This window comes from Chenopodium album, chromosome 14 (genome assembly GCF_948465745.1).
Source record: "Chenopodium album chromosome 14, dcCheAlbu1.1, whole genome shotgun sequence".
NCBI classification, from domain to species: Eukaryota; Viridiplantae; Streptophyta; class Magnoliopsida; order Caryophyllales; family Amaranthaceae; genus Chenopodium; species Chenopodium album.
In genome coordinates, this window is record NC_137847.1 from 11,499,508 (window position 1) to 11,525,666 (window position 26,159).

Here is a 26,159-nt window from a genome sequence, read left to right on the forward strand (position 1 = left end):
CCATATGTTCATATTATTTATGTATATGTTCACCTTCTGAAAATGCTTATGTTCATAAGCATCAAAAAATGAACCAATGCATATGTTCATATTTTGAATGCGTATGTTCATTTTCTAAAATACATATAGTCATATTTTTAATAAATGTTCATATTTTTTAATTCTCAGGTGTTGTTTGGTCGCATATAAAAAATGGAGAAATTGGAAATTCCCATGAATTTGAAAATAAGAGGCTTGTTTGGTAGACCATGAAAAGTAAGAATATGGGGAAGTGTAAAATCATGGGAATTTCTAATTCCCACAAAACATGGGAATTTAATTACCAAGGTCCCCCTTGGTAATACAAAATTCCCATGATTAGTAAATACCCATATAACAACCAAACAAGTTAAGTAAATTCCTAGGAAATTTGATGTGGGATTTTAATTCCCATGAAATACAATTGCCCATAGGAAATAAATTCCTTTGTCCCAAACAAGCCTTTATACTGCGTATCTTTCATAATCATTTAATTCTTTAATTCTTCAATTTTCTTATGTTCATAATTAAAGGTTGTAAATTCAACTCATATGAATTACATGTTCACAAACCTAATCAAATTCATCAAAATTCATTACAAAATCACCACATAATATGTCGAAATTCATACATGGATCAAATTGATAGAAATTAAACAAAATACAATTACAATTGAATATAACCTTTAAAAAAACTAAAATGAACATGTACAAAAATGAACATGTTAAAAAAAGTTATGAACAATTAGTATATTAAAAATGAACATGATTTTCATATTCATATAGTTCAAATTCATTATATATATTAAACTAAATTTCCTCAAAAAAATAAATAAATAAATAAATCGCTAAAATGTGTTCATTTTTATGTAGTAAAAGTTCATTTTTAATGTACTAATGTTCATTTTGTAATAAATACTCATTTTTAATTAATACATGTTCATTTTTCTTACAGAAATTATACAAAAGTTCGATTGTAATTATTCCAACTCAAAAAATTGAATATATATCTTAAATCTAATCTTGATTCATCATAGACAAAATAATTATTGATCTATGATTGATTAAGAATAAAAAATATATATATATATATATATATATATATATATATATATATATATATATATATATATATATATATAATAAAAATAAAGTAAAAGAGGAGGAGAGAGAAAATAAAATAAAACCCACATCCTTCTCCATTAATTCTATGAAACTCATAATCATTTTACTAACTGACGAAGGGATGAAGATCATTGTAATTACATCATCATTATTGCAAATTTTTGATCAAGAACATTCTTCTACAACATTCGGGGCTGGATTTGTGATGAATCAATTGAATTGATGCAATTGATGAATTTGGGATGAATTATTTTTTTTTTTTTTTTTTTTTGAGGAAAAGCAATCAATTTGGGATGAACTTGATTATTTGTATATTAATTCAATTGCTGAATTTGTGATGAATATCATTATATTTAGATTTAATTTGTAACTGATATTGCAATGATGAAGGATTGATGAATTTGTTTGATTATTTTATAAATGTGTTATATAAAAAAAATTTGACGAAGGTAGAATGTTGGAGAATAAAGTAGTGTATGCTTGCTTTTTTTTTCTTTTTTTTTTGAAAGAAAGAAAAATATTATCATTAATAACTAGTCATACGATATCTACAATAATAATAAAGATTTGTAAACCACATATCGATCTAGAGAAAATAACATAACTTTTACAATCAAAATAATCATAACTAATTTGCATATCGGGCATAGCTCACACTCCACCGCTTCAAACTTGACTCGAGTAGTGATTTTCTATATCTTTGCATCTTTCCAAATTGAGACCTTCGCAATCTGCGTTGATGTTTTGATCGTAGAGTTGATGACGAACCCTAAACTCATATGAATCCAAATCACCTTCTCAATTATTATTAAAACCCTAAAAATAAAATTCTCATCCATAGATGAGAATCAAAATCCCAGAAAATTGGGAAAAACCCAAAAAAATTGGGATAGACTCTCACAAATGGAGAGAACAAAACAAAGCAAAACAAATCAAATAACAAAAAAGTGAATTAAATCAAAGAAAAAGGGTCAAAAATAGTCTAATTTCTTCATTTATGGTCTAAATGGCCAAGAAAATTAAAATTCTAAAGAGAGAGGAGAGAGAAAAGAGAAAAGAGAGAAGGGGTTGAAAAGGTTATTTTATAACGAATATTAAGATTATGGTGTGTATGCTATGCTTTTTATTTGGTTTCATTTGTGTTTTAAGTTGGGACAACTATCTTAGCTGCACAAGGGTGCAGGTAAGAATATGTGCAACTTAATTTCCTTATTAGGTGAAATAAACTAGACTTTTGGTGCAATAAACACGTAGATTAAAGGTCCACTCTATTTACCTTAAAAAAAATGCTAGCTATATAATACAATACCATGCCTTTTTTTTTAATCTAAAATTTGTAAATTTGAATTGTATTAATTTAAATATTTTAATACTCCCTCTTTTTAAGGGTTACATTTTGATAGACAAACAACTTTAGAAAAATTAATTGATTTGAATATAAAAAAAATATAATTGAGGTTGTTTGGGTATTTTTATAAGAGCTACACTTTCCATGAGTTATACTTCGTATAAAAGTATATATGTCTCTATGTGTTTAAATAAATGGTTCACTATTCATTTTTGGTTATAATTTAATAAGTGCTTCATTTCTATTTTTGAAAACTTAGTAATAACCGCTGATATCATTATTATCCACACGTCAACCTCTCATAAAAATTTTTCCCGCCAAAACTAATTTTTTTTTTCAACATATATAAATAAAAGTTTGAAAATGGTAAATTAATTATACATTTTTCTAACAAATTTTATATTTAAATTGACTAATCACATAATTTCTATTGGAGAAATTGACTAATTACAGAATTTATATTTAATTTCTATTGGAGAAATTAAAGGAAGGTTAGACTACTATTTCATTTTCTTATACACATTATCTTTTCTCCTACTCCGTAGATTTTATACAGATTATATGATTGAGATTTCCACTCTTTGTTAATTTATCTATTTATTAGATTTGCTTAAATTATTTATCTACGTACATATATATTACACACAAAAAAGCCAAAAAGTATTGTTAAAATCGTGCATAATGACGAGCCTAATCTAGTATTTTACTATTTTCCTCCCCTATAGTGGTCCCTCATATCATATATTACTATATTTAACCCCATGCGATGCACAATATTAAAAATTTCTTTGAAATATAGAGTATATATTTTATATATTCTTATTACTTAATTACCTCATATGAGAAAAGTTATAGAGACATAACCATTAGTTGTAAATGCTAATTTAATATAATTAAATTAGAAGAAGAGCAAAGTGAATATGAAAATTTAAGCATATATGAAATGTTAGACTTGTACTATACACGATTTTAAGAAAATAAGAAATGATTTAAAACTTGAAATATATAAAGAAAAACAGAAAAAAAATATATACATACAAAGTTTTTTGTTCGATGAAGCACAACAAAAAGATGCATTAGATACAGATAGTTGGTGATAGAAGAAAAATAAATATATTAAAGAGTATAGATAAATTGAGAGGAGGAGAAATTTAATTTGAAATTTGAAACCAAAGAAAAATATAATGACGCTGGTATTTATTTAGGCAAAAAAAATTTTCTTGTAAAGGTGCCACATGGTCAATATGATGCCAGCTGTTGCTAATGTAATGCTATTTATTATAGATTATTTTTCAAATATTCAGTCCTATTTACTTATGCCTAGTTTTATTTATTTATGTATTCTTCAATAAATTAATGCATTCCACTATTCCTTCTAAAATTTTGTGCTCAGAAAAATTAAGCACTTATTCCCTTCGTGTTTACGTAAATGAAATGTTAACCTTTTTCGGTCGTGTTTAAATAAATGTAACATTTCCTTTTTAGTAATTTTTCTCTATTTTTTTTAATCCTCTCTATTTTTTAATAATATTCTACTAACTAATTGTCCCCACAAAACCCCTTACTGTCTTCTCTCTCATCAACTTATACCCCACTACCTATTATTATTTTAATAAATTCAACTAACCTTCCTAAACCTCATGTTTAAAGGAATATTAAAATACAAGCACTTCATGTTTAGATTTCTAATATTATGTATACTCGGATATTAGCACAAACACGCTCTAATAAAATAATATTTTAAAATATATTTCAAGCCGAATCTAACTAGACTGACCAAAGCAAATCAGACATTAACTTAAGTTAAAAATTAACGTTAATCAAATCTAATAAGTAACAGTTTGTCCAAAAAAGTTCGATAAACGTTTATTTAACAATATAGGGGTGCTAATCGAGCAAGTCGATCACGAGTTGAGGGGTGCTTGACTCGACTCAAAAACTTTTTACATGTGCTCAACTCGTGCTCACTAAAGTTTCGAGCCAATAAATCCTACTTGACTCGTGCTCGTTAAAGTTTTGAGTTGAGTTGAATAGCTCACAATCTACTCGTTAAAATTTTGGCCCTTCTAAAATTATAGTAGGAATGGCAACGGATTGAACTCAGGTCGGATATGGCTAAATCCGAATCCGATCCATTTAGTAAACGGACCCTGGACTCGGATCTGAATCTGATAGGCTAAAGTCGTAATCACCTAATAAAAAATAATACCTAAATCCACTAACTATGTAGAAAGGGAAGAAGAGTCGAACCACAAGGAAACAAGTCAATTTATTCCTAATAAATCTATATAATCTAGATTATCAAGTAACCAATTTGTTATTATAAAGGAGAACTAAACTACTAGGAGTAAAAGTGAAAAGGAATAAAAGTAGGAGGAAAATCAATGAATAAAAGACCTAGGGCATAGGTTCACCAATAAATAATATTTCAGGGTAAAACATAATAACCAATCATCAATGCATCAATTAATCAGATCATAAAGGGCTTTCGCTACGTAGTACAATCACGGAATTAATCTATCGGCATTAAATCTCATCTCTCAAATCTCGACTTAACCATTTATAAATTAACCTGCCTATTGAAACTAGACCTAAACATCAATTCTCATCTCTCGAATCTAGAATCAATATTGTCAAACTCATGCATAAAAGATCAGGCCTAATCTAGTCACAGAGCATTAAATCAATCAATAGGAAATTAATCAAGCATTGACAATCAACAACAATAAATTACCCCTTCATATTATTTATGGATCCCCATAAACCCTAGAAAGAAAACTACTCAGACATAATCGAACATAAACTAAACAAAGCAATTAAACAAGTCATGATGGAAGAAATAAAATAAATAGCTGAGATTAAAGAAAAAGAAATCGTTACCAAAATCAATGGAACTACAAAGTTAAGCAAGAACAAAGTTGAGAGAATTTTAGAGAGAGAAAATAATCTAAGTAAAGAGAGAAAGTCTAAAAGAAAGGACAAAAAAAAAGGATTTCGTACTAAAATCGTACTTAAACAACTCTAAAAACAATCCTAATTAAAAACTAAGAATTCGGCAAATCTGAACCCTAAAAAACACGCGCCCGATCGGGCGAAGGGCAGCCCGATCGGGCTCGCCTTTTTCTTCGCAACTCTCCTGGGTAGCCCCGCCCGATCGGGCTAATGCTCACCCGATCGGGCGCGCCTTTCCTGATGCCTCTGACTACGCGCCCGCCCGATCGGGCGTAAGCTTGCCCAATCGGGCCCGGTCTCTTCCTCGAGGCTTGGACTTCGATTGGGCTTGATTCTTCGGCCCAATCCGGATTTCCTCTTCGGGTCTTGAATACTTGGTCCAAATGCCCCGGTATCACTCACCGAGCCCTTAATCACCGGCTCTAACCGGTCCTAGGCTTCAAAGATGGTCGTGTCCTCCTAATGTCCGTAGTTGCTCCATGAAAAACCCGAAAAACGCTCCAAAGATGCAATTTCCTATAAAACTCAAGCAAAACTACAAAAACACTAGAAAACACCAATTAGTAATAAAAGTGGCTCTAAAGAGCCAAAAACACTACTAATTATGACCAAGGGACGGGGGTAAAATACTATATAAATTGGACACATCAAACTCCCCCAAGCCAAACCTTTGCTTGTCCCTAAGCAAAGAGCTCATCAATGAATATATAAAACACGCTTCATCCCAAGTAAACAAAATCAAGCACAAACGATTCAAGCCAAATCTAATGAACATACTTCAATGTTAATCAATTTCATTCATCTAATCATTCTTCCTCCCCAACAATTGTCAAGTAGAGCAAACCACATGAGCATGTAGAATTCAAGACTAGTGCTCACACACTCAACTCTCATTTATGTGGCGAGTAAAAGATATATTCGATCGCTCTCCAACCAACCCTTTTAATGTGAACAATGCCCTCCCAACTCACACTCTCGTGTGTTTAAAAAGATGTACACTCAACCTACTAGTCGACTCGAAATATGTCAAATCATAACTTGCATTGATAAACAACACTTTCATATTCATACAACTCTATGCACAAAGGTCGGAAGGTCTTTAAAGTTTGTAATGTAAGGGTAGGATAAATTTAGGAAAATGTGAGAGAAAAGTCATGCTTAAGGGAGCCATATCCTACAAAACCCAAGGTAAAAAACAAGTAATGACTAAATCATCTCCAATCACAACTTAACTCCACAAAAGTTCACCAAACAATCCCATACATAACAACAATCCCAACACTTACACCTTCACTCACAAAATATGATAATAAGAAATAGGGTGAATTAAAACAAACTTTGAACTCATTCTTTTTCTTTTCTTTCTTTTTTTTTTTCCCCCTTTTGAGAAACCTTCACATAGAACATTTGAACATTTGAAACAATTTTTTTCCTTTGTTCTTTTTTTTCTTTTTTATCTCACATTGGAAATTTTCAACTTTGAAACACTTTTTAATTTTTTCCAATCATAACATAAGAACAAATAAATAACTTCTCAAATTCACCCAAATTGTGCAAATAAATAAACATACTACAACTCCCTCACCTCACTAATTAACTATTAGCTCCCCCAAGCCAAGCTTGGGACTAGTAACCAATGGGGCTCAATTAGGCTTGTAATATGGCTAAATAAACAGTAAATAGTCAAGGCAACAACATGGGTAGCAAGAAGGGAACAAATGTGTCTAATATCATCTGAAAGCCACCTAAAAGAATAAACGCCTTCGTCCTCCTCAATGTGCATAATAGTGAATCATATGAACATTACTAATAGTTGCAAACCAATATTCAAATTCCTTGACATACCAGGAACTATCACACAATTCCTAATCAAATCAACTAGTCAAGCACTATATTCACAAACGGTTGGCAAAATTGACGCATGTTTAGACATCCAAACAATTAAACTTCAAATCATGATCAACAAATTCACAAAGCTCATTATCATATACCAAGAATCAAAATAATATTTTCCAAGTATGGGACACAGGGAAGCATGATTTACAATTCATTGGAACGTATTTTTGAATTTTTTTCATTTTTTGTATTTTTCATATAGGAAAGCAATAAAAACTACACTAGAAAGCAATAAAATATATACTAGAAAGCGATAAATAGAGAAAGAGAAAGAGTTACCATATGTACAAGATATCTCCCCCAAGCCAAATCAAGCAATGCCCTCATTGACTTGGGGGTGTAGCTAGGAGTAGCTGCTCCTCGTCACCATCCTCATCCATCCTCTGATAGCCTCCTCCATGGCTCGAGCCGGCGCCTCCATGGCGTGTACCAGCACCACCATAACTCGAACCACCTGCAAAGTAGTTAGGGTCTACATTTCCCCCCATCCTACCAAAAGGAGAATCGGCCCCATAACCATGGACTGAAGAGTAGTCCACATAAGTACCATAGGCTCCGGGGGTTGAATACCCTCCTTGGGGGTATTGGAACCAATCGGGAACTAGAGCCTCGGGGGGAATAGCCCCTCAGCGTGCATAATCGTCATACATGGGGTATAAACCCCTCCCAAGGTTCCTCTCTACATGCCCAACCCTCCTATCTAGAGAACCTACTCTAGAGTCTAGGTTTTGCACCATACCCTCCACTCTCCGTTGCCCTCTCTCAATCCGGTCAAGTTGGCTCCTAAAAGCCGAAAAGTCATATGGGGCATGGGGGTCTATGTTGTAATCTACGGAGGAGGTTGGGATGCCATATGTGTATGGTTGGGGTGGTGGATGGTATTGGGGTGAAGGGTGGGGTGGTGGTGAATGGTGAGGCTCTTGAGCCTCTCCTTGACCGTCTAACTCAAAGGTGTAGGAAGGCTTTCCCTTCTCAAATTTGGTCAAGGCGGGGTTGGGTAGCGTAAAAGCTTGATCTCTCCTACCCGACTCCCGGTGGACTATCCACCATGTCCCACCTCCACTGGGTTGAACCCAGTTAAGGCCTCCTAGGTAGGCTAGGTCCATAAGGGTAGAACCGTCCACTTTCCTATGGCCGGTCGGTGTCCATCCTAGGTGTTTTACCGCTATATGGGTAACCAACCCCCTAAAATAGATAGGCGCCCTAGACCTACCCTCCTCAGCCGCATTGGCCGCCCTTTGGAAGTGTTGGGCTATCCTATGCGGTATGTTTAACTTCTCAGCACTAGGGATCATGTAGGAGGCCAACAACTCAAGATCATCCCTCCTAACATTTGCCGGTTCATGCCTCCCAAAGATTGTGAGGCTGGCAAACCTTTGCCAAAACTTTGGGACGGGATGTTGAATCCACGTCCCTTTGGCATGTTGGAGGTTGGTTAATCCCTCCCCGGTTAGTTTTCTATAGACCACAGCAATGTGGTCTTGAGGGGGTTCAATGGGTTTATCCGATTTAAGCTCAAACAATTTTCCAAATTCTTTTAAAGTTAAAAGCACATCATTGTTTAGCAATCGGAATTGAACATGAGTAATCAAAGCATTAGTTTTAATAACATTGAAACTAGAAACAAATTCCAAAGTCAAACAATCATAGGTGTCATAATGCATTTGAAAAAATCCACTCATTCCAATACCCTTGAATAATTTTTCTACCGGTTTATCAAGCCCTAATCTAGACAAAGTGGGGCGGTGAACAAAACGTGTAGAGATTACCTGCCTCTCAATGAGGTTAAGCATCCTAGTGTGTTGCTCGGTCGAGGTGATGACTACTTCGTTCCATCCCGGAATTTGAAGTTCCGGGTCAACCATCGGTTGTTGTTGTTGCCTCGAACCCTCACCCCTTTGTTGTCTTGATCTTTTGGAAGCCATTTTATGTGAATGGTAGGATTTTTGAAGCTTTCTCTCTCTAAGGGTTTTAAGAAATCTTGAGAGAAAGTGGTAGAAATTTAGTGGGGAATGTAGAGGAAGGTGTAAGGATGAAGAATATGTGAAAATTTTGGAGTTTTAATGGATGAATTTGAGGAGATCTTGGAAGGAAAGTGAGTTTGAAGGTGTAAAAATGGAGGTTTTAGAGAGAAGGTGTGAATGAAGAAGAAGAAATAAAGAGGAAAAAGAAAAGAAGGGAGGAGAAAAGGAAATAAAGGCCCTGCCAAAATAGGCGCGCCCGATCGGGCGAGATAAAGACATCTGGAATTGCGTAGTTGCGCGTCCGATCGGGCGGAGGTCGCCCGATCGGGCGCGAACTCAAACAAAAATTCGCCCTTTGTTCGCCCGACAAATATTTTTTCTTCACTCGATTTCTCCAAAAATCCGCCCGATCGGGAGGCTTCCCTTGATTTTTCTTCCTCACTTGCGCGCCCGATCGGGCGAAATAAAGCTCCGACAAATCTTCATTTGCGCGCCCGATAGGGACTCCTTGCCAGATCGGGCGCATTTTCGCTCGATTTCGACCCTTAGGTGCGCGCCCAATCGGGCGAGCCTTGCCCGATCGGTCCCGTACCCAAATCGGAATGCTTATTCTTCTAACTTTTTCTCTTTAAATCTCCTTACTTATTGATCTAATACCTGTACAAAAACACTTTGGAAAGGTAAAATTGCACTCTCCTCACCTCTCTAAAAAAAAATTAAAAAAAAAAGAAGGAAAAACTAGTCTAGAAAGCAAGAAATACGGGTTGCCTCCCGCAAAGCGCTGGTTTATCTAGGTCCCGCACGACCCTCTTACTTCAAGACTAAAAATTAGGACCTTTGGCCTACTGCTTGGTCGGGTGGTTTCTCACCCTGTCGAGCGGTGTTTAGACCACGACGCGGCTTCCTAACATACCCTGTGGGACGCCAATTCACCTTATCTGGTAGATCCTCCTTGTCGTGAACTAGGGGTTCTTCACTACTACACACAAGAGGCCCCTTTTTTACCGATGGTTGCTTCAAATTGTCACTGGATTGAGCAGTTGCAACTCGATCTGGTGGAACACTCACTATAGGCTCAGTTTCCACAACTTGCTTGTTTATTTCCACCTTCTCATCTTCAAAGACAAGACCGACAGTGTAGAGGGCTCTTTCTATTGCATCAACTTCCTTTTGCCATTTGTCTATTTCATCTGTAGAAGATGCAACACAAGATACCGCCTCCAAGGGGTCTTTTACAAGAGCTTGGGGCTTATTAGAACAATTATGAACCACATTAACACTAAAACACTTCTCCTATGTCATGGGGATTTTAGGGGTATTATTCATATTGAAAGTAATTTTATCATCCCCTACTGGCTACTGATAGTGTCAATTTGCCACATTTCACATCTATAATTGCTCCTGCAGTGTTAAGGAATGGTCTACCCAAAATAATTGGGGTTTGCATATCTTCAGCCATATCAAGAACAACAAAATCAATAGGTACGTAAAATTTACCTACTCTAACAGGAACATCCTCCAAAACACCCAAGGGATATTTAAAAGAACGATCGGCCATTTGTAGAGTAATATTAGTAGCTTTTAATTTACCCATATTTAACTTGGAACACACAGACAATGGCATGGCACTAACGCTAGCACCCAAATCACATAATGCATTATCAATCATTAGATTGCCAATATGACAAGGGATAGAAAAACTACCCGGATCTTTCAGTTTAGGTGGAGATTTATTTTGTAGTACGACACTACATTCTGCAGTAAAAGCAAGTGTCTCTACCTCACTAATAGATCTCTTCCTAGTCAATATTTCCTTCATGAATTTTGCATATGCAGGAATTTGTGTAATTAGTTTTGTGAAAGGGACTGTTACCTGCAAATCTTTAACCATCTCCAGAAACTTACCAAACTGCTTATCCAAATTTGTTTTTAAGTGACGATTGGGGAATGGAAGTTTGATAACCGGCTTTGGAGTATTACTGCTCTTATCTGGAGCTACTACTTTCCCTGGAGTTGTACCCTGCAATGTATTATCAGAAATATTAGTACTACTCTTTAGCCCTGTAGGGTTATTAGCAACATCATCAGGTTTAATGGAATCAAGATTAGCATTATTCATTATAACAGGTTCATCATCTCTGGGCATAAGGGGCCCTTCATAGTGTGAACCACTCCTTAGAGTAATTGCAAAAACTTGATCCGTAGGTCTGGTTGGCTGTGCTGGCAGGGCTCCCTGTCGACGGGCTTGTAGAGTAGAAGAAATTTGCGCAATTTGATTATCTACAATTTTATTATATGCTATGATCGAATCAATTTGGGCATCTCTACTCTCCATGTGCTTTTGCATACTAGCCAGCATCGCTCTAATTTCTACCAAAGCGGGGTCGGAAGATGAGGAGGGTTGTTGTGGTTGGTTCTTCTGGCCAGCATTGGGATGGTAGTATTTCTGCTGTGGTTGTTGTGGCGCCTGTGATTGTTGTGGAGGTGGCGGATTTTGAACATTGGTGCTCCGGTAGGAAAGATATGGATGATTCCGGAACCCAGGATTGTAGGTGTTGGAGTATGGGTCATTCTGCCTATAAGCTTGAAAGGCATTGACTTGCTCCATGGAACTCCTGCAATCTTGCTCCCTATGACCTACAATTCCACAATTTTCACAGAAAGCCTCATTAGAATTATTATTAATTGCAGAAACATTAGCTATATTTGCTGTACTAAGATTGTTTTTGACAAATAGAGGTTAATTGAGCTTGTAAAAAGGACACAGAGTCGACACTATGTTTCCCTTTGTTAGCAAACCCTCTAGGATTCCCATATTGGGAATTGTGGATTGCCATATCTTCGATAACTTGACCCGCATCATCAACATTAAGGTTCATAAACCTCCCACTAGTTGCAGAATCCAATATTGTTCTAGATAAATTTCCAATCCCATTATAAAAGGCTTGGATTAACTGCCATTGTGCTAAATTATGGTGGGGACACTCCCTCTGCAGATCCTTGAATCTTTCCCAAGCCTCATACAAAGTCTCATCTGGCTCTTGGGCAAACTTTTGAATTGCGCTTCTTAGCAAAGTTGTCCTCTCTGCAGGATAATATTTATTATAGAAATTTAAAACAAGAGTCTCCCAGTTAGTTATACCAAGTGTAGTTCTATTTAATCCATTATACCATAATTTGGCTTTTCCACATAAAGAAAAAGGAAAGAGAATCTCCCTGATTTGGTCCTGTGTGACTCCAGCTTGCCTGATGTTATTGCAATATTGACATTAGTCTGCAATATGAAGATTTGGGTCTTCACCCTTAGCTCCACTGAATTGCTTCCTTTCTATCATCGTGATAAATTGGGGTTTAATCTCGAATTGCACCCCATCAAGAGCCGAAGTGGGGGTAAGGTGTGGAAAATCTGTAAGCGTCGGCTGCGAATAATCACTGAGCTTCTTAGGTGCTGTCATCTCTGATTCTGAATTTGAGGGATCTTCTGAATCACTTGAATCAGATGGAGGGTCTCGGCGATTATTGTTATCCCCAGAACCCGCCAGGATTTGTCTGTAAAGATTCTTTTGTCTATAAAAAGAGCGTTCGATCTCAGGGTCGAATGGGATATAACCTGATCTGGAACACCTGGGCATACACAAAGAACTAGACGACAAAAATGAGAACTGTCCCAGAGAACTTACACTCTCTGGGACGAAAGAAAATAATCTAGACTATAAAAACAATCAAAAATAAAAATAAAACCGTTTCCTCGGCAACGACGCCAAAATCTGATAGGCTAAAGTCGTAATCACCTAATAAAAAATAATACCTAAATCCACTAACTATGTAGAAAGGGAAGAAGAGTCGAACCACAAGGAAACAAGTCAATTTATTCCTAATAAATCTATATAATCTAGATTATCAAGTAACCAATTTGTTATGATAAAGGAGAACTAAACTACTAGGAGTAAAAGTGAAAAGGAATAAAAGTAGGAGGAAAATCAATGAATAAAAGACCTAGGGCATAGGTTCACCAATAAATAATATTCCAGGGTAAAACATAATAACCAATCATCAATGCATCAATTAATCAGATCATAAAGGGCTTTCGCTACGTAGTACAATCACGGAATTAATCTACCGGTATTAAATCTCATCTCTCAAATCTCGACTTAACCATTTATAAATTAACCTGCCTATTGAAACTAGACCTAAACATCAATTCTCATCTCTCGAATCTCGAATCAATATTGTCAAACTCATGCATAAAAGATCAGGCCTAATCTAGTCACAGAGCATTAAATCAATCAATAGGAAATTAATCAAGCATTGACAATCAACAACAATAAATTACCCCTTCATATTATTTATGGATCCCCATAAACCCTAGAAAGAAAACTACTCAGACATAATCGAACATAAACTAAACAAAGCAATTAAACAAGTCATGATGGAAGAAATAAAATAAATAGCTGAGATTAAAGAAGAAGAAATCGTTACCAGAATCAATGGAACTACAAAGTTGAGCAAGAACAAAGTTGAGAGAATTTTAGAGAGAGAAAATAATCTAAGTAAAGAGAGAAAGTCTAAAAGAAAGGACAAAAAAAAGGATTTCGTACTAAAATCGTACTTAAACAACTCTAAAAACAATCCTAATTAAAAACTAAGAATTCGGCAAATCTGAACCCTCAAAAACACGCGCCCGATCGGGCCCGCCTTTTTCTTCGCAACTCTCCTGGGTAGCCCCGCCCGATCGGGCTAATGCTCACCCGATCGGGCGCGCCTTTCCTGATGCCTCTGACTACGCGCCCGCCCGATCGGGCGTAAGCTTGCCCAATCGGGCCCGGTCTCTTCCTCGAGGCTTGGACTTCAATTGGGCTTGATTCTTCGGCCCAATCTGGATTTCCTCTTCGGGTCTTGAATACTTGGTCCAAATGCCCCGGTATCACTCACCGAGCCCTTAATCACCGGCTCTAACTGGTCCTGGGCTTCAAAGATGGTCGTGTCCTCCTAATGTACGTAGTTGCTCCATGAAAAACCCGGAAAACGCTCCAAAGATGTAATTTCCTATAAAACTCAAGCAAAACTACAAAAGCACTAGAAAACACCAATTAGTAATAAAAGTGGCTCTAAAGAGCCAAAAACACTACTAATTATGACCAAGGGACGGGGGTAAAATACTATATAAATTGGACACATAAGAATCCGAGTCCGGATCCAAAAAATCCGAGTCCAAATCCGATCCAACTCGTAATTTTCGGATCTGAATCCGGTCTGTTTATATGGACCTCCAAAATAATTCGAATATTTTATTTATTTTTTTTTGTAATGTCATATACCTATAATTGCTTGTATTATCATACCAAAAAAAGTTTAAACATAACATATTTAAATTATAAACTAAGTTGCATAACAAAATTTTGCTACAAAACAAGCAAACAATTGTGCCAATTAAGTTATAAAGCATATGCTCATACTCTCAGATTCGGACATGGATCGGACTTTGTGTAGGGTCCAAGTCCGATTTGCCTTCTATTCGGTTTCAGATCTATTTTATCGAATTCAAATTAATTTTAAACGGATTCGGATCGGATATTTTTTTTTTCTTCGGATCGAATCGGATTCGAATCGAACTCAGATTAAATTGTCATCCCTAAATTATAGGCCTTTATTTTTTTTTGTTCACTTTATATAGTTTTCTTTATTTATTATTAAAGATTTACTCTTTTTTTTCGATAATATAAATAAAAATTGTTAAATTTGTTTAAACATGATAACTTTTTTTGTAAATTTTATATTAATAAAATATATTATCGAGTTGGTCACGAGCTTACCGAGTCGAGTTAGAGCTTAGTCAACTCATTTTCGTTAACTTCTCTAGTCGAGCCGAAATCGAGCCAAATTTTAACCGAGTCGAATTCGAGTGACTTAATTAATACCCCTATTTAGCACTATCGGCAACATTGACAAATTGACAATCCACCCTACTAGTCGACTAGTTCCACAAAAATAAAGAAGCAAAAGAACTTAAATCTCACGAATCCCTCATTTCCTTTACTTAGCCATTTCTTCCCGTCTTCTTCTCTTCTACTCCGTACTATAAACACTGTTATCAATCAACCCATCTTCATCTTTCTCTCTCCTCCGATCTCAAGATCGGAGATGGGCTTCCATGGCAGAAGCTCATGGATCTTCTCTCTCCTTTGCGCTCTTCTCCTCTTCTCTCAAGCTCATTCCTTTTACCTTCCTGGTGTTGCTCCTCGCGATTTCCAAGTGGTAATTTTTTTGGTTCTCTTCATTTTGTTTTTTGTTTCGTCTTTTCTACTTTTGATTTGCGTTTTTGGGTTGTAATTTTTGTGGGGTTGGTTAGTTGATCTGTTTTGATTTGGGGATTAGGGTTTTAGGTAGGATCTGATTACTGTTTAATTCGTGTTCTTATTGGTTTTTATTTGGATCTGATTATCTGGTTTTATTTATGGATTATTTGATCTATGTATTGTGTGATTTTTATCTTATTTGACTATCCTGAGGTTTGAGGTGTTGGGAAATTTGATTAGTATAGAAAGATCTCTAATTTTCACTAACAATTTCACTGAGAGCTATTGAGAGGCACTGTTTATTGTGATTTCCATGGTATCACTTATAAGATGGATACAGTTGTGGATTGATGTGCTGTGTTATCGCGAAGCTAAAAGCTGATCCTTGATTCGATTAGTGGAGGATCTGAATGTTAGTGAGAATGTTGGGACGGCATTCAGTTGATTTGATTAGTTGGATACATTTGTGAAATTCGATTGATTTTTGAATTTATGAGGTTGTATTAAGGGTATTATCTTTTGATGACATTGAAAACTGGTTGAGACCTCATCAGACTTGGAGTCCTGGAAGCATTGGTGATTGGGGGTGGAGTGGACTGGGTTGGCGGGGCTAGAGGTGCAATACCATGTTTTTTATTTGATGGGTCATGTAGAGCTCGGCAAATTGTTGTTCATTGAGTAATATGCTTATGAATGCTACAAATACTTAAATATTACAGTAAGTGATTTTTTTTTTGTTGGAAATTTGTGCAGGGAGATCCTCTTCTAGTGAAGGTCAATAAGCTTTCATCTACAAAGACCCAGCTTCCTTATGACTACTATTTCCTGAAATATTGTAAGCCACAGAAAATTATCAACAGTGCTGAGAACTTGGGAGAAGTTCTTCGTGGTGATCGTATTGAGAATTCTGTGTACACTGTAAGCTTGCATTTTCTTGTAAAAAAAATGTATTAAGATATTATTTTTACAATTTTCTCTGTAATGTATCAGCTTTTGGACCACAAGTCATGTGTTAGTTCATAGTATGAGCTACATTGTGATATTTAAATCTAACATTTTTTGTTGGTAAGCCAGTTCAAGATGAGAGAGGAGCGGATTTGTCAGGTTGGTTGCCGACAGAAACTTGATGCTGAGGCTGCTAAAAATTTTAAGGAAATGATTGATGATGAGTATAGAGTTAACATGTAAGTACTGGTGGTTAGTTGGCTGAATTTTCTGTTATCTACACTTGAGCACCATAAATCCCCCCCCGGTTTAAATAGTTTAGATTTTAAATTTGGCTAAAGTATCTATGTACGCCTGCTTACATTTCTATTGTGTTGTAATAGGATTCTGGACAATCTTCCAGTTGCTGTGATAAGACAAAGGAGAGATGGACAGGCCAAGGTTTACGAGCATGGATATCGTGTAGGATTTAAGGGAAAGTACTCAGGGGTAAGTTGTATGCTATTCCCTCTACCTGTGGATTTTGTACTGCTGTTTTTTCCTATCTTGATGCTCAAACTTGCTGTTGCAGACTAATGAAGAGAAGTACTTTATCCATAACCATCTAAGCTTCAAAGTGATGTACCACAAGGATCTGGAAACTGATGTTGCTCGTATAGTTGGTTTTGAGGTTACTCCTCACAGGTTTGCTTCCTATCCTTGCTCAAAACATTGATTATTACTTTTGTCATCCTTTTTTGTTTGTATGGGTGTATACTAATTATATGTATTCTTATTTTTTCATTTGCCTCATAAATTTCATTGCTTCAGCTTTTGGCTCATTAATTCTGTTACTTATATCATTCAAGTAATTCAACTCTCCACGAATTGTGCTAAGGGGCCAAATTTTAGCTTACTTTTTCAAGCAGAGCCTTTTGCATGTTATATTCTGTGTTTGTTGGATGGAACCATGGATTTAAAGTTATTACTACAAGTGATTGTTGCATCTAGTTTGCTGTGAATGGTTAATATCAGACATGTTTTAAGCATATTGTCATTTGAGGTATACCTCATAGGTTCATAGCTCATACTGTTTATTTAGGAAGAAACTGTTGGGTCAATGATAACGATTCTTTGAAAATTGTTGGTCAATTATTTTGGGTTTTAATAGAATAGTATGTGTTGATAATTATCTGGCACTTCCTGAACTGATGATTCTAGTAATAATGATGAACTGTTAATTTCAACTTATAAGTGATGTGAACTCATGTAAATTGTTATTAGCCATCATTTAAACTTGTTATAACGTTTTTAGCGTTGATCTAACATTCTAACCTCAACTTAACTTATAAGATTCCAACTGATTTTAGTATGGGGGATAGGACATAGCTCCATTTGTTTGTGACACAAGTGTGGCTCAAGTAAAGCTAAAAAGAGCACTACTTTTCTTCAACCAGCTTGTATTTTGACTATAAGTTTATCAATTGGCATAATGAATTATATATATATATATATATATATATATATATATATATATATACTTACTGTGTTTTTTTATAGTTATAACACACCTTTTATCACGCTTTTTGAGGTTGTGATTACACTAGGTAAATAAATGAATTAAGCTATGAAATTTAAACCGTAGTAACTTATCCCTTTCTTCTTATTGGTGGTAAAATTTTGTAAATTAATTTATTCGTTTACCTAATCTAATATCTCCCTTAAAATGCGTGCCAAATGGGTGTGTTACGACTAAATAAAAATGGAGGAAGTATATATATATATATATATATATATATATATATATATATATATATATATATATATATATATATATATATATATATTGGGAGGGAGGGAGGGCCCATTTGTAATTTAGACTTTAAAGTCTAGGGATACTCCTTAAGAGGAGTCAGCTACATATACTCTTATGCTCATTTTTGTGTGAGACGGTATGAGCTTTGGTACCTTTATATGATTGTGCAGTTCATTTTATGTCTGTCCTTTGGATCTTAGTGTTTGTAATTTGATGAGAATATCCAAACTTGGGAACCAGTATTTAATGTCAGTAATCTTTCAGGAGATTAGGATGCCATATCCTCACTTGAGGAATTAGTTTGTAAGGATATAAACTGAAAGAGTGCCTGCGAAGTTTATGCTGGATTTTGATTGATTCAATGAAGGGGTGAGGCTTCATTTACCATTGCTTCTTGCAGACAAACACCAATTCCTGAATTGGGGGATATATAGATAGAGAAACAAGGAATAAGAACTTGTGCAATCATTTGGCTTTGTGAAGCAGTGTTAAAGATTTATGAAGTGAACAAGTGTAGTGAAAGGCTGATGTCTACAGCATTGTGTCATTCTATAATATTTGTATGCGATGGGTGACACTCTTGGTGAATGCTCTAACACTTTATGCTTTTCAGACGACATGATACATCTGCTTCGTATACAATTATTTTGCTTGAAGGCATGGAAATGTGTATTTGTGCTAGTGAGCAGCTGAGTGCCTGAGCGTTGTCAGTCCTTACATTATTATAGTTCTATACCTATAGATAATCTCATAGCCCTTTTTATCCCTTTTTTTTTCCGCTGTTGAATAGTTATGCAAATTTATTGTAAGTGTGTATGTAACTTGTTGAAGAACTTTGATGCTCAGTGCTCATGGATTTGTGGTTAACAGCAGATTACTAAATTTGACGAAAAGTTTCGTTCAATCTCATTTATGTGGCACTCTGAATTAATAAATCTTTACCTGTGAGACAAATTACTGACCCACAAGGTTATTCGGTTCAGTTTTGTTGATCAATGTTTTGAATCATGCTTAGCTCAGTTAGGCTTTGAATTTGTCTGCAATACTGATCTAGTCAAGAACTCATGATGAAAGACCTGTTGGATTTAAATAAAATTCTAGCATCTATTCATTGCAAATGTTAAGCTTACAATTCTATGTGCATGCATCTGCATTGACTACTGGTATGAATCTCTTTTGCTCTTGTAACAGTGTTGCTCATGAGTATAAGGAGTGGAAAGATCAAGATACTCAAGTGGTGACATGCACGAAAAACATTGCTCAAAGTGGCACTCCGCCACTAGAGGTTGACACTGATAAGGAGGTGGTTTTCACTTATGATGTTACTTTTGAGGTATGTTATTCTCTAGATATCGATATCACTATTTTATGACTATTATCTCTTTCTCTCATTATTATCTTATCTTTTCAGGAGAGTGATATTAAATGGGCATCTCGATGGGATACATATCTTTTAATGAATGATGATCAAATCCATTGGTTTTCCATCATTAACTCCTTGATGATTGTCCTTTTCTTATCTGGAATGGTTGCCATGATCATGATGCGAACACTTTACAGAGATATAGCCAACTATAATCAGTTGGAGACTCAAGATGAGGCTCAGGAAGAAACTGGATGGAAACTAGTTCATGGGGATGTTTTCAGGCCACCTCTAAACTCTAGCCTCTTGTGTGTGTATGTTGGAACTGGGGTTCAAATTTTTGCAATGACTCTGGTCACTATGATGTTTGCATTGCTTGGATTCCTTTCACCATCTAACCGTGGGGGGCTAATGACTGCTATGGTTCTGTTGTGGGTCTTCATGGGTTTGTTTGGTGGTTATTCCTCAGCTCGTTTGTACAAGATGTTCAAAGGCACTGAATGGAAGAAGAACACATTGAAAACTGCCTTTATGTTTCCTGGTATACTCTTTAGCATTTTCTTTGTGTTGAATGCCTTGATCTGGGGGGAGAAATCTTCTGGTGCCGTGCCTTTTGGAACTATGTTGGCGCTTATGTTGTTGTGGTTTGGCATATCAGTTCCATTGGTGTTTGTTGGTAGTTACCTCGGATTCAAAAAGCCACCCATGGAGGACCCAGTCAAAACTAATAAAATTCCTAGGCAAATTCCTGAGCAGGCTTGGTACATGAAGCCCATTTTCTCTATTCTCATAGGAGGCATCCTTCCTTTTGGTGCAGTCTTTATTGAGCTTTTCTTTATACTGACATCCATATGGCTAAACCAATTCTACTACATCTTCGGCTTCCTGTTCATTGTCTTCGTTATTTTGATCATCACATGTGCTGAAATAACAATAGTGCTATGCTACTTCCAGTTGTGTAGTGAAGATTATCATTGGTGGTGGAGGTCGTACCTGACAGCAGGGTCCTCTGCCCTATACCTGTTCTTGTACTCTATTTTCTATTTCTTCACAAAGCTGGAAATTACTAAGCTGGTTTCTGGGATCCTTTACTTTGGATATATGCTAATCGGTTCATATGCATTCTTTGTACTCACCGGCACCATTGGGTTTTATGCATGCTTCTGGTTTGTAAGAAAGATCTACTCTTCCGTGAAGATCGACTAATTACTGCAGTAAGGCCAGGACTTAGGGTTTTATGGTTATTCATCAGTGAGATTCCACTCAAAACTGCAGAAGAACAAGGTAGGAAGATTTTGTGCCCATAGATTTGTATGTTCTTCAAGTTCAGCTGAACTCTTGAGCTTCAGCCCGTGCAGAAAAAAGATATCATTTTGCAGGTGTTAGTGTAGGCCACGATGTGTACTAATGTGCTTTCAGAATGTTACTTGTCAAGATATTGTGACTGGATCACATCTTTAATACTTCGTATATGATACTGCAATGTTTTTGTTAATTATAGCTTAAATGCATTTTATTTAATAGCAGATTCAATTGTTTTGTTGTGGCTGGTCTGGTATGAACTGTCTTGGTGCCTTTCTGTACTGTTTCAGAAGAACAGTGCCATTGGCGGGGAATGTGCACATAATTAGATTGTACAGGGCAGATCTTTGAAATGTTCAGTGCATTAGTAAGCTTTTGACAAAACCAATTTTGATCCAATTACCTTTATACTCCCCTCATGGTTATCAAATAACAATCTTACCACTAGTTCAAGTACTCCTTGGTGAATGGAGATTTGATATAGCACTTCCTATTTACCCTATATGTAACTCATTCATTGAATGAGAGAAAAAATAAACGGGAGTCCATAGTGTGACCAATTTTGCTCATTACTTTTTTTTTTTTTTTCCTTGTATCATATTTAAAGATCATTATCACTCCATTTGCTCCAATTTGCATGCCTATGTAATTTGGGACAGAGGGGTAGTAATCAATATTTCCACTAAAATTAAAACAATTATACTAGTTAATATAAAAAGATATTATGTGTTGCTCATTTGCTCAAAGTGAATCTAATAAGAAAAATGAGGATGATTTGGGAATTGGGATGGATTGACAAGATATGTTACACCTGCTTGTGCCTTAGGTTAAAGAACACGAACATCACCGTCAAACACATTTTTTTAAGGCATTGAATGAGAAAATACATCACTTTTATTGTTGGTTTTGCGGCCTAAGGTGCTACTCTTCGGTGAGTAATTATGCATGGCATGGGGAATGATAGGCCTTGCACCACTGATGAATGAACTCATTGTGGTACGGTAGGGCATGATCAAGACAATTGCTTTCAACTTTTGGAGTTCCTCAATTGGTGTCTTGCAGAGAATAGGGTGAAAACTGTGGAGGCTGCAAGAATGTCACCCCCTAATGCTGCTGGAACTGCCTCTGGCTGTGGCTGTTCATTTGGGCAACATATTGATCGCATAAGGGATCCACAACTATCGAATATGCAATGGCAACAATTGTTGGGTACGCTATAGCTATTTTAAACAATTACGCTATTAGAAAATTTGATGGTAGTTGTAGCTCCACTAAGTCCACTCAATGGATTATCAACACTGGTAGTTCAAATCATATGACTGGAAATATTATGGCATGTTTATGTTCAGTCAAAAATAAAATCATATTTCTCCCGTAGTTAATAGTATGTTTATGTTCAGTCATATTTATGATTCAAGAGACACCCTTTATTTCATTGCAAGTTACACCCTCAAAGAGGCACTTCTATGGGAGCTGCTTACGGATTACATGAATGCACTTGACTAATATGAAGCATTCTAATAGGTTCATAGAAATCATTCGCGACTTTCTTACCTCAGTTACAGGGTTAGTAACCTGTTTATATTGTAGCTGAATTCAGAAGATTTGCAGAAAGAGTAATCAACTGTTGTGCAGAAATTAACAAGCATAACTCTGCTAAATATTTAAAACTAAATATAGGGTCTATAGGGATTAAATTATAGACGTATCAAGAAGTTGAATCGTTCACAAAAGACTAGCAGTACATGCAGTATAACAGCTCAGTAAAATTTTAAACTGCATGTTTCAGAATAATCAAATCAATTGTATAATTTCCTATAATAAGCTAGCCTGTAATTAGCAATAAAACATTGCCCAACTTTGTAGGAAGAGTTTAGAGTTTGAAAAGCTTAAAATTGTACAAAGGTACAACTACAGGCCTCAAACTACCACAAGAAGGCCAATATGACAACTGCAGGATAGGATTGAAAGTGCATCACCAGACGGACTCTGATTTTCTTTTCATTTGTTTTGTACGTGATACATCTCCGATTGCATCCATATTGTTATTATATTCTCCTATAAAAAGCGTACAAATTAAACAAACTTAGATGGTATATATATGGGATTGTAATTAAAAGCATACGCTACAAATCATAACTTTACATGTAAATTAATTTTACCTGTGATCTTGGCCACGGCCTACAAATCTGTTTGGTCGATCATGGGAAGGATGTCAAAGTCTGACCTTGAGTTCCTATGTGCAACACCAAGCTCTCTACATAATTATCTAAAGTTATATTATCACGAACTAAGCATCTCAAAGTTTTAATTTGATGAGTAGAAAATTTGTAAGAAAGCAATTTTTGACAGTGGTTAATGATAAATGTATCAGGGTCCTGATTATAGAAGATCTTTGAAAAACGACCATTCATCGTGTAGACAATCCCCCACAATTTGCATCTCTTGAAAGCCATGGCCTCCACGACGAACCTTTTCTATTATCCTTATCCTTATCCATAACCCATATGCAAAAGCATAAAGAAGACAAACTGAAAACAGCTATTGACTCGCCAAGAGCGAAAATAATCCCATATCTTAAATGTATCAGTGCTTCGAACAGTAAATATAAATTCATCGTGGCCTTTAACGCTTCTCATGACTAGTACATCAGTGGTTATACGATTGTTTGTGTTGAGGCTGAAATCTTTGGAATCGATTAGACAACACCAGAGTTTACAAACACACCTGAATCTTAGTAGGCTTTTCACTGGTAGCCTTGCTAGTGTGTCTCTTAGTAAATCTATTGGTATGTGAATTTCTTGGTCATCCAATATTCTTATCTTCTTGCGTGCTCAGGCGCAGAGTAAAAAGCTTACGGGGCGTTTGGTAAGAGGGATGAGATTAAGTGGGATAAAAAGGTAGGATAAGAAGGTAGAATTAATAGATGGTTTAAGGATAAAATAGTGTATTTCATTGTTTGGATTGGGTTGAGATTAAATTGGAATAACTAATAAAAATACACAATTACTCTTACTATCCTTTCTTCACTCTCTTTTTTCTTTTTCTTTCATTAAGAGTAAAAATGTCTTTTACTCCTTAAATTTAATCCTCATCCCTTATACCACCCCCCTTAGTTATTAATTTGGAGGGATAACTCCCTTTCTTATCCCCATCCTAACCCCCCTCATAATCCCCATCCCTCTAAACAAACAAAAGACTTTTTAAATCCCCCCTCTTTTATCCTATTCCCCCTCTTTTTATCCCTCTATACAAACACCCCCTTAAGGTTTTAAATTTGTCATTAGTTATTTATAATACACTTTATATAGCTAGGAAGACTCCTAAACCTACCAAACTTTTCACACGTCTAACAAGGCCTATGATGCAGCTTGACTCAAGTAACCCAGAAATTACAGAGGAATCCGAATACACTCTGCTCCAATCCAACTTAATGGATGAGTAGCAGCTTGATTATCTCAAAAGTAATCCAAGGGAAAAGGGAAACTTCGAGTGGAATAATCAAAGCAAGGGAGGTAATAACCGAATAGAGAGAGAATTGCAGAGAGAGAAAGAGATACAGAGAAGGAAGGAGTTTGTATTAATTTCAGCATAAAATGATTACAACCACTAATTGGCTTTAAATAGCCTTCATTACATGCATTGAACTTGTAAATAAAATAACAAACTCTAACAGAAAGAATTTAATTTATTACGCCTCCTTTCAGCTCAACATTCCCCATTAGCTCAACTTTAGCCAAAATTAATGGAACAGTAGTGACCAAATTGCCCTCTAACTGACTAGCACTTGCATCAATGCCTCCCCCTTGAGAAAATCCTTGACCCCAAGGATTAAATTTAGAAAACCGAGCTTCAATCATTTCGGCATCCTCCCAACTTGCATCCTCAGACATTTGACCAATGAATCAACCACTGAACAACAACATTATTTCCCCTTTTCACAGAACGCTTATTCATCAAAGCAATTGGATACTTTGCTACCCCAGGGTCAGTAGCAGGGAGTCTAGAAGACCCATTAGGAGGGGGAACAGGACCATAGTATCTCTTTAATTGAGACACATGGAATGTAGGATGAACTTTCGAATATGCAGGAAGTTTGAGAGTATAGGCTACCCTTCCCACCTTTTTGATGATCTAATAAGGGCCAAAATACCTTGCAGCCAACTTCTGATTGGACCTTTGAACAACAGTCTGTTGCCTATAAGGTTGTAATTTCAAATACACCCAACCACCCTCTTCAAATGATCTTTCACTTCTGTGTCTATCAACTTGTTGTTTCATCCTATGTTGAGCTTTCCTCAAATGGTCTTTGATCATAGCAAGAGCTTCCTCCCTCTATTGTAAACTCCTATCTACACTATCAATCATGCTCATTCCTTTCACATAAGGGACATGAATGGAAAGGGCCTGACCATACAAGATCTCAAATGGAGTAGTTTGGGTTGTAGAGTGGTAGGTGTTGTTATACCAAAATTCAGCAAGAGGTAATCACCTGACCCACTCCTAAGGTGTGTCAGTGCACATACATCTCAGGTATGTTTCTAAGCATCTATTTAACACTTCTGATTGCTCATCAGTCTGAGGGTGATAAGAAGTAGAAAGCTTATGTTGTATCCCTTGCAGATGCAATAATTCCTTCCAAAAGGAGCTGATAAAGACTGGATCTTTGTCAGAGATGATGGACTTTTGAAATCCATGCAACTTATAGACATTGTCTAAGTAAGCTTGTTCCACCTTTAGAGTTGAATAAGGATGAGAAAGGGCTATGAAGTGAGCATATTTGCTCAGCCTGTCAATCACCATCAGAATCACCTCTTTGCCAAGTGATTTAGGTAACCCCTCCATGAAATCCATGGTAACCTCCTCTCAAACCCTTTCAGGTATAGGCAATGGCTGCAATAGAACAGGGTATGCACTTGGGTCATATTTGCATTTTGACAAACTTCACATTGTTTAATGTAGTCTGTTACTTGCTTCTTCAGTCCAGACCAATAGAACAAACTTTTTACTCTCCTCAATGTGGCTTCAATTCCAGAATGACCTCCTACTACTGAATTGTGCAACCAAAGTAAGATCTTGCCTTTTAGTTCAGGAGCATGTCCCACCACTAATCTGCCCTTCCTAGTCAGCTGCCCATCCTGCCACTTATAGTGCTT

General features: G+C 36.0%; 1 protein-coding gene and 1 long non-coding RNA gene across 2 annotated transcripts; one reads left to right on the plus strand and one right to left on the minus strand.

Annotated features, from left to right (window-relative positions):
* The first annotated feature begins 15,273 nt into the window (after positions 1 to 15,273).
* LOC145580061 (transmembrane 9 superfamily member 7-like) lies at positions 15,274 to 21,227 on the plus strand. Its single transcript, XM_081637384.1, has 7 exons — positions 15,274 to 15,557; positions 16,352 to 16,516; positions 16,673 to 16,782; positions 16,927 to 17,032; positions 17,115 to 17,227; positions 19,530 to 19,671; positions 19,750 to 21,227. The coding sequence occupies exons 1-7, from the start codon at positions 15,444 to 15,446 to the stop codon at positions 20,905 to 20,907; spliced, it is 1,908 nt and encodes a 635-aa protein (XP_081493510.1). The 5' UTR covers positions 15,274 to 15,443; the 3' UTR covers positions 20,908 to 21,227.
* Positions 21,228 to 22,767: 1,540 nt separating this feature from the next.
* Positions 22,768 to 23,696, minus strand: LOC145578912 (uncharacterized). Its single transcript, XR_014098943.1, has 2 exons — positions 23,166 to 23,696; positions 22,768 to 23,061 (listed from the first exon to the last, which is right to left on the minus strand). It is a non-coding gene; the product is annotated as an uncharacterized LOC145578912 (long non-coding RNA).
* Positions 23,697 to 26,159: the final 2,463 nt, after the last annotated feature.

What these genes read in the sequence shown, in the direction of transcription:
- LOC145580061 (XM_081637384.1), top strand. Translation starts at nt 15,444, where the DNA reads ATGGGCTTCCATGGCAGAAGCTCATGGATCTTCTCTCTCCTTTGCGCT. An exon ending in TTGAGAATTCTGTGTACACT is followed by an intron (nt 16,517 to 16,672) that starts GTAAGCTTGCAT and finishes TTGGTAAGCCAG; the next exon opens with TTCAAGATGAGAGAGGAGCG. An exon ending in TTTGAGGTTACTCCTCACAG is followed by an intron (nt 17,228 to 19,529) that starts GTTTGCTTCCTA and finishes CTCTTGTAACAG; the next exon opens with TGTTGCTCATGAGTATAAGG.